Consider the following 9,861-nt stretch of genomic DNA (forward strand, 5'->3'; position numbering starts at 1 on the left):
ATACAAGTATTTTAAATTATTAAAAATAAGGATAAAATCCATAATAAAATGATTTTGCCTTCACTGGCTTATAAGGGGGGGAAAAAACTCTCTCAGCCTACCACTACTAATTCAGATTCTAACAGACCAAGGAGGGTCTGGAAATAGTGCTTTGCAAAGTGAGCTGAGCATTGAAACGGCTATTGCATACCTGTGTGTTAAGTCCTGTAGGGGGCACTGGCCAAATAATTTTGAGTCTAGCAGCAGGAACCACAGAATGACGTAAAACCTCCTTGATGGAGATACAATATTTAACACCTGGATAGTGCTCTTGAAGTCCTAAGCATTTTTTTAAACATTCTCTAATTCTCACAACAGGCCTATGAGGTAGATGTGAATTACTGTCCCTATTCTATAGCTGTGGAAGGTGAGGCAGGGACATTAATAAGCCTCAGAGAGAAGTGTCAAAGCTAAGGCTAGAGCTCAGACGTAGGAGCCAGATTGCTGCTTCCCAGTCTCGTACATCGAGCATTAAACAACACCGGCTCTAATTTCAAGCAGGATACTACTTTCTCAGAGATGGACTTTCTGAAGAGAGGCCTAGATATGGAGCCTGCAGTAGTAAGCTTGGACCTTGGTCTCTTTACTGCTTCTCACTTATACAGTAGCTCTTTAGAGCTTGATGAGTTTTATTTTATCACCAAAAAAGTCAAAATTTTACAGACTTTGAAACAGAACAATCTTTTCCCTTTTTTTCCCCCTCAAAAATATTAATATTTTTATTGAAAATATCAACACTGGTATTGAAAAGCTATTTCTGGGGGGGAATGGTTGTTAAAAAATTTTCAGCCAACTTTAATAGATACCAAACTCTGACTTATCATGCCCAGTGCCCTGATCTATAATGTCTACTGGAATTGTCTTGAAGCTAAGTGTTACAATCTTGTGGTTTGTTTGTTTGTTTGTTGGTTTGTTGGGAGGGTCAGCTGTTGAGATCATGCATAAAACTACACTCTGGTGGTCAGAATATGACTTGTGTGGGAGATAAATTACTCCCAGAAAAACTTGAGAAAAATGTATCACATGCCATTTTGTGTCATTACATCCAAAACATCTTAAGTATTTTAATGCTTTTTCTAGATCGTTACCTCCTAAAGAAGATGACATCACACCATATGTGTGTAAATCAAATGTTACCATACCAACTATACTTACATACTGTCCAATAATAGGATAATTATTGTTAGTTGAACCCTGTGGGAATGAAAGGAATAAAGGAAAAGCAAAAAGTGGGAGGAGAGAGACTAGGTGTTGTTCATTGCATGTATACAAATACACCTCTACCCTGATATAACGCTGTCCTCGGGAGCCAAAAAATCTTACCGCGTTATAGGTGAAACCGTGTTATATCGAACTTGCTTTGATCCACCGGAGTGTGCAGCCCCGCCCACCTCCCCCCCTCACTCCCCCCCCCCCGGAGCGCTGCTTTGCCGCGTTGTATCCGAATTCATGTTATATCGGGGTAGAGGTGTAGCTGAACTGGAACTGAACCATAGGTGGCATGCTAAGAGATGTAGTAATTTGCTACATGAACTCTGTGTATGTCCTTTTTTTTTTTTTTAGTTCTTCTCTCACTAACACACCTAAAAACAAAAATACTACCAAAAAATGGCAATGGAAATGGGATTCTCAGAATTCCCAGAGCCTGACCCATTCGGATAGTTGTGGGATGATCCCTTTGTGCCCTGGACAAAATATTCAATATCCTTTTGAGATCTTTCTGGTCTAATCTATCTAATCTATTTCAGGCATTTTATGAGGCACCTGTCACCTTGGTATTTAAGTGTGGAGAGCAACGGTCCTCATAAAGGTAGATATGTTAGAAGACATCCCATCTTACTGCTTCAGAACAGAAGACCAAAGGATTCTGGTAATGGTTGGCACAGATAACACTTAAAGGTAGGAAAGTAACTACAATATACATTTTGAGAATATGTTGATTGAACAATTCACATTCTGTTGTTGAAAATAAAATGAGGAAGAACCTGCACGGAAGCATTGAGTGCTTTTATGAGAATTAGCAGCAATGTATACAGTCAGATTAGTACTGGATGAAATGATGTGAGACTAATTAACTGAAAATTTTTCTGTGATTAAAATAAGTGTTTACTCATGGATCAAACCGTTACAGTACATAATTGAACTGGCTTGCCAGTCATGTAGTGATGGCACAGGCTACACAACTGGCACAAGACACTATGGAATTTGTGCTGGTGTTGGAGCCTGAAGCAACGGCATTTCACAGGAAGGGCAAGCTAGTTTTGCTTTGGCACTGGATCTGTTAGTGCTCCCATAATCCGTATGAATCTGTTGGATCCAAGGATGGGCATACTGTTTGCGACTAAGTATGCTACTGTTTGATCCTGAGCCCAGTGTGTCCACATTTGTTGGGTGCTTGGCCCTATTTATTGTCTAGAATGAGACACCTAGTTGAGTCCTGCATTATCTGTGGTTTCTCAAAGTGGCAAATATGGGCTTCTTCCATGACCTTACACAGCTTTCCTGTATTGCATGTGATGGTTCACACTGGCATGCCAGTCTGCTGGTAGCAAACCCCTGTACAGTGAATGGGAACAAAAGAATTAATCAGCATTGGGTACCCTGGAGTCAACAAAGAAACATTTCTATGACATTCCTGCTCCGCTAGTGGTACCAGATAGTAGCACCCAGTGTACTGTGCTGAAATCTGAATCTGATACTTTATCATCCATGGTATCTGTCACACGAACTTTGAAATGGCCTTGATTTTTGCAGACTATAGCACATAATATAATACTTAACATTTGAAATCATTATGGGAAGAAGATATGGTGTCTGAGTCACAACTAATTATTAGTGTTGTGTATATTGTATAGCCAGGGCCGCCAAGAGCGGGTTCAGGCCCTGGTGAAAAAAAATTTTCGGGCCCCCCAGCAAGGACGGACCGGCTAAACAGGGCTGACAGGGGGGGGGGGGGGGGGGAGGGAAGCTGGGCCTCGGACCCCCTTCCGGACCACTGGGCCCTGGTAATTTGTACCGGCTTCCCCCCTCTCATCAGCCCTGTGTATAGCATTAGGACAGTGAGAGAAGAGGTAGAAAAGATTATGGAATGGAAAATGGCCCATTGTCAGATAAGCAAAAGTGTGTGAAAGCTTGCAGGCATACAGAGTCTGAAGTTGTGAAGGGAACAACTCTTCTGGTCCCAACAACCCTGTTCTCTAGGAATATCTAGGAAGGGAAAGAGACAGGGCCATTCTAAGGGAAACTTTGTTGCTCACATTACTTTTTACCGGCTGTGTATAACGTCATAATTCCAAGAGATTACCTTTATCTGGGAATGATTCTATATCACAGACACAAATTGGCTGGTGCAGTGAAATTGGAAGACAGTACTTCTAGGGACAATCAAGGCACTTACTGAAATACATCTCAGTACAGCAGCTCAAAGAGCTTAAAGGTATTATTTAGCCAACTCTTCTTCAATGTTAATTTAAATGATGATAATCTTGTATATTCAGTTTATTTGCACAAGCAACCTCTGTGGTTATTTCAATTGTTGCATGACAAGCATGCTGAAACCACAACGGAGGTTACGGATCTGAGGGTAGTGCAGGAAAATATTCTCCTATATGTCCATCTGGTGTAGGAGGAGCATTTTAGAGATGTCTTGTTTTAGTTTGTTTTAGGTGGGTTATAAACAACTGTGTCTGTGTTGTTTATAAAATGAAAGGGTATCCTAAATCTGTCATCACTCTGTGTGTGTGTGTGTGTGTGTGTGTGTGTGTGTGTGTGTGTGCGTGTGCGCGCACACACACCTCCATGCACTGAAAAGCTTTGGCAGGTATTGAGCATAGTCCAGATGGTTTTTTACAGCTGATTCAGCCCTTTATATACAGGTGATCTTAATAGGTTTGTAGAAAGTTGATAACTTCCCAGTATACGTTGCGTAATTTTGTTCATATACAGAATTGCAAGGTACCACATGATTGAGACTTGGGTGTACAGTTGTGCCTGTGCATCTATATAACTTTTATCTTTTTAAACTTATTCAGTTGGCTGTTAGTAACCCATTATGGTTCTGCTTCAAACATGGCTATGTCCACAAAAAGGATTTTCTGAAACTGCAGCTCTGCTGCTGGGGTTACTAGTACATACCTGTCACCAGCTATTTTACCACTTGTCATCTAGCTGTAAATTGTGTGATCTAATCTAAGAAGTGTATAATAGTGGGTGCACCAGTGGTACTTTTCCGCCACTAGAGCAACAGTGGGAGAATTTCAGAAAATCCTAAATGTAGACAAGGACTTAGTTATTGAATCATAAATCATTGAATGAAATCTTAAACCTTCACTCACCTCAGCCAAAAGAGGCCCTATTCTCTGTCACCTGGCACTTTGTGTAGTCCTTTATACCAATGCAAAGTAGGCCTAAAATGCTAGCCAACAGATTTGATAATGTTCTATTCCCACTTTACACTGACATTAATAAATGTACAAGGTGCAGGGCAGAGATGAGCCAGGAATTTTATTCGTAAGTGTCAAGCATCCTATTTCCTAAATCTCTTCAATCTATAAACAATAAAGCATATGCTATTATAGGATAGAGTACCTGAAAGTTTACCAGTAAAGCTGTATGGAGTTTCTATTTCAAATCTGAAAAAAATGAAGTACATTTAAAATAGTTTTGTTATAACCTTTATCCAAATGTTGTGAGAGAGGAAAGGGGAAAGAATCCTTATATTTTGGTGTTTCAAGTAGAGCTGGTTGGAAAATGGGTTGTTGTTTTGTTTGTTTTGTTTTTGTTTTTTTCCCGCATAAAATTTAGACTTTTCTGCCCCCCCCCCCAAAAAAAAATCAGGAACCAAAACTTTTAGCTAAAACCCAAAAATTTTGATTCAGATATGCTGACCTTGTGTCTCCCAGTCTTTTAGTTTAGACTTCAAATCCCTTGATGCAGCATGGTTCCCTCCACTTCCTGAGCCACCACGGTGCCTCATAGAAGTCCTGTGGCGGTGGTGAATCATTGGAATTATATTCCTGCTCGAGAGTCTGCTCTGTAGAGGGGCAAGAAGCACCCAAACTACAACTCCCCTGAGTTACTATGGCAGCAATTCAGAATAAAATTTTTCACTTTTTTTGCTGTAATGTTTGTTTTCTAGTTTTCCTTTTTTTGACAAAAAGTCAAAAATTTCCACTGAAGTTTTGATGGAAAATGTTTGACCAACCCGAGTTTTCAGACAATTATTAATCAAGACCAAGGTTTAAAAAAAATTGGTGCCTGAAATACATAATTAGGTTTCTAAAGAAGTCCCTGGATTTTTCAAAAGAGCTGAGATTAAACATGGATTTAGGCATCTCTTTTGGAAAATCTTGGTTTAAGTTTATATAACGATGAGCTCAGCTCACACAACTTTGTTCTGATTTTCAACTCTTTTGCATTTCCATACATGAAGCTCAGGCTTTTTAACACTCAACTACATTTACGTAAAATAAAACTTAATGTTGCATTATGAACAGTGCAGTCAGGTTTTGCAATCTGTTGCTGTCCTCTTGGAATGTATGGTTCTTCTGACTAAGGAAGCAGTCTGCTGTAGATGGGAGTAATTTCCTTCCTAATACCGTTGGTTCACAAGTATGTCTGAATATATTCCCTTCTGTGAAGATGTCTGGCCAGACTACCAAAGATTTGTTGTAAATGAACAGACTTTTTTCTGTTCAGAACTGAAATGGTTTCTTTTGGTTGTCCTGAAGACATGATAAATATTATTGTACTTGGTGAGAGGGGCAAATAGTGTAGATATACTTGTATAGTAATCTGGCTTGGTGTATGGATTCTCTGGGAGAATTTCAAAAGCAGTATAGTCCCATTGATGAGACTTGCACTCCCAAATCCTCTAAGCATTTTTGAAAATCTCTGTGCCTTTTTATGTGTATTTGTACAGTGCCTAGAATGTTTTGTGCTGCCAGAAATAAATGTTATAATGATTTATAATACTGTATATATTGAGCATACTAAGTATACAAACATTTTTGGATTGCAAACAAAAAGTTACTTATCTGTTTGTTGCATTTAAGATTCTTACTTTAAATTCATAGATAATTACTGTATGCATCACTTATGTCACATGATAGTGTAAATAATTATAGTACATGAATATATACACCCTCTTGAGTAGGACCTTGCATCCTAGTTAAAAAAGGTGAACTCAACAAATGATTTTATTATGCTCATTGTTACAACCTATGAAACAGAATGAGTGAAAGTGTAAGAAGAAGGTGCGAACACAAAGACATAATAATACTTTTTGACAAAATAAATGAAAGTTTGAAGCTATACATTCTGCAGGGAACAACATTCACCTAGTGCAATAAATCAGCACAACAGCCCTCTCCCACAAATAATAGAAGGATTGCACATATAAAAGATAAACAAAACTGTGTAATAGAAATACAGGCAAGCTGTGCAGTATAACATATGTATTGCGCACATTATGTATGTACATAGCCAGGAATCACCTTTAAAAATAATGAGGCAAAATAGAAATATGTGTATTTAGACATAGCTTAAAAAACATAACCTTAAACTGTAAATAGACAATTCTAAACCAGTATGAGGATTTTGATTTCTTTAGCTCCATGGAAGTTGCACCTTAAAGAAGAATTTGGTGCCTGATATTTTTCAGCTAGAAATATCCTAAGGGTAGAGCACGATAATACAAACAGGATTGCATTATAACCTTTCCACAGAATATTTAAACCAATCCAAATTGTAAAACAGGGATCTCACACTCAGTTAAACTCCACAGGCAAAATTCTGGTCCCACTATAGTCAAAGATAAACATCCCACTAATTTCAATGGGGCCAGGAGATCACCTTCTCTGCTGGTTAAAAACATCTACATTTTAGAGTAATTTCTGTAGACCCTATGTAGTTTCTATTCCCTTATTTTCCATAAGGGGGGTACACAGTCACATTATTAGAAATCTTGTTTGCATTTTGCAAATGAGCAGTGACTAAAACACTGAAACATCCTGCTTTTTACCCCTTCAGGCCCTAGTTCTGCACTAAATTGCACATGGGCAGACCTCTTCATTGAAATCAGTGGGACTTGGTGCAGATGAAGGAGTCTTCCCACATGGGAGTCACTGCAGTATGAGGGCTGTATTAAATACCCATATTTAAAAAAAAAAAAAAGACTGTATTGTACAGTAAAGATCCAGAACACTGTTATAACCATGTTGTACATTGCAGTGCTTAGAGGCATCATTGTAGAATACTGTCGCTTTTAAAAACAAACCAGTCAGACCTTCCACCATCTCAAAATAGATATCAATTTACAGTAAAAATATTTCTAGGTAAATATAGAGCAGTGTGTCTACCCTGAAACTTTCATTCTGAAATAAGGGACATTTTTCAAACATTTTGGCCTCCCTCTCAATGCTAAGCTAATCCTTCACAGTACCCTTCATTTACAATGTATTGATCCCTTAGCTATTGTTGTTCTTTTAAACAAGTACTTTATTATCCTTATTCAGTCTTATCCCCTATGCCCAGAAAAAATTGGTTTGCTCCATTTCTTCCCAGCAATCAATCTGTATTTTATATCACAATAGAATCATTTTCAGCCCATTTGTAATATTTGCAGTATGAAACACAGCCCCCAAATAAACCCAAAACCTGTTCCAAAAAACTATTAAAAAGAAATTAAACATTTCGCTTTTATATGGATGCTAAATATTTTTAAAGCAAATTGAAACTTAAAAACACCTAAAAAGATAAAGGTGTAATTTTTTTTCCTCCTGTGATAAAACTTCATAATACGTTGTCCGTGTTGCAGTATTAGCCATGATTGAGTTCATAGATTTAACTATAGTCCATGAATTTAAGGATGGCTACTGTAGTTAAGGTATGAAATACAAATAAAGTTTCCTCTGACCTACTTGTAGTTCAGTGTGAACATTGAAGTCCGTTCACAAAGACTGACTTGCTGAGCTAAAAGACCAAGAAGCAACTAGACATACTGACTTTTGGAATATGAACTTTCAGTTTTCCTTTGCATATGATGAGTTTTGTAAGATGTATGATGTGAAGGCGCTGAGAACCTGTAGTTTCTGGTTTTCTCATTACAACGGCAGAAGCAACAGAATATTGCTCCCCCGGCGATGAGACAGAATGCGGATACCCAGCCGATGTAGAGGGCCTCCCCAAGTTCTCGTTTTTGTGCTACATTGACAACTGGATTGTAGAAGTCTCTGATGATGGTATTGGCAACCCAACACACTGGGATGAACACAACAATACCAGATAGGATGAAGAGAACTCCAGCTGCCAGCAGAATGTGACCCTTGATTCGCTCGTTGTTCCCAGTGCACTGAGTGCACTTCATGCCCATAATGGCTATCATAAAAGCAAGAAATGAGAGTGCTGAAGCAGAGCACATCAGTCCTCTGGATGCCTGTAGATCAGGTGAGAGGGCCAAGAGGGAGTCGTAGACTTTGCACTGCATCCTGATGTTGGCTTGTCTGATGCAGTGCATCCATAGTCCTTCCCAAATGGTCTCAAATACTATAATGTTGTTTTCAATGAAGGCAGTTACTCTCCATTGAGGCATGCCCGTGACTGCAAAAGTCCCAGCTAAGCCAATGCCTCCAACTACCAATCCAACGATTTGCAGTACACCACTGGCCATATTCCCGTCTGAGACAAGGCAGGACAACAAGTTCCTAAAGCAGTTTTGTTTGAAGACAAAAAAATAAGCAGCTGAAGAGATGCTCCTCCAAAATAGATCTTGTTTCTGCTAAGAACCTTTTAAATAGGCAGTCTCTGCTACTTCAAACCAGCTTAAATCTGGTGTATGCTAGCTAGTACTTAGCTGCATTTCATGGTCTTTAAAATTCCACTGACTCAAACAGGTAAACTGACCAATCAAGTGTAACAGCTTTCAAAGCCAATAAAGGCTAGACAGGACTGGGTTTGTCTAAACCAGCAAAAGACACACTGAGGATAAATATGCTCTACTTTCCTTCTAGAAAACCCCAAAATCTCAGGTTTAACCCTCACTTATTGTATAAACGTTTTACGTGTGCCAAGGAAATAAGCCGGTCTTTGTAATGAGAGGACACGCAATACTTTTATATGCATGGCTGCAGCTATTGGTGCTGCAGGTTACATGGGTAGAGAATATTCTATCTGCCTCAGAAATCTGCTTAGCCAAAGTGCCCGAAGGAAAGCTGAGATACACTGACTGCTACAGGGTTGCTGCCTTTACTTGGGAAACCATGCCCTTTTTTTTTTTTTTTTTTGGTATTAATTTTTCTGAAGCTTTGAGGAAAATACTGCTATGATGGGATTAAGGAATAAACTAAATCAAAAAGAAAACATGACACCATGAACTAAAACCGATGTCTTAGCAGAGGATAACCAAAACTGTAAAATAACATTTAAAGTGTGTAATAGAACAATAATGGGCCCCACTCCTAGGAATACTTGCATAGTTTTACACATGTGGATAGTCCCATTGAGTTGAACAGGTGTACTCAAGCATGTACTTAAATGGTTACAGGATGAGAAATATAGAATGGAGTTTTTAGTTAATGCAGAAAAATAGTTCTCCACCTGAAGCTGAACTAAGAGACTATCCCTAATCTAGCTCCATGGAGAATTCCAGCTTTGAAAGTAAAGCCATTTCTGAGTTCTCCATATACAAAAGAAAAATTTACAATAACTGGAAAGAAATATAATTTGAAGTTCATAATTGAAAAAGATCTACTAAGTAGATCTTGGTCAGATTCCCCCCGCATCCCCAATTACCTTTTGGGCTGAAAGCAATCCTAGAAAATCTCA

The 9,861-nt window shown here is 38.7% G+C and overlaps 1 protein-coding gene across 1 annotated transcript; it reads right to left on the reverse strand.

Moving 5' to 3' along the window:
* Positions 1 to 8,029: 8,029 nt before the first annotated feature.
* LOC135892720 (claudin-8-like) lies at positions 8,030 to 8,707 on the reverse strand. The gene has a single exon (XM_065420518.1). The coding sequence runs from the start codon at positions 8,705 to 8,707 to the stop codon at positions 8,030 to 8,032; it is 678 nt and encodes a 225-aa protein (XP_065276590.1).
* Positions 8,708 to 9,861: the final 1,154 nt, after the last annotated feature.

Source organism: Emys orbicularis, chromosome 1 (genome assembly GCF_028017835.1).
Source record: "Emys orbicularis isolate rEmyOrb1 chromosome 1, rEmyOrb1.hap1, whole genome shotgun sequence".
NCBI classification, from domain to species: domain Eukaryota; kingdom Metazoa; phylum Chordata; order Testudines; family Emydidae; genus Emys; species Emys orbicularis.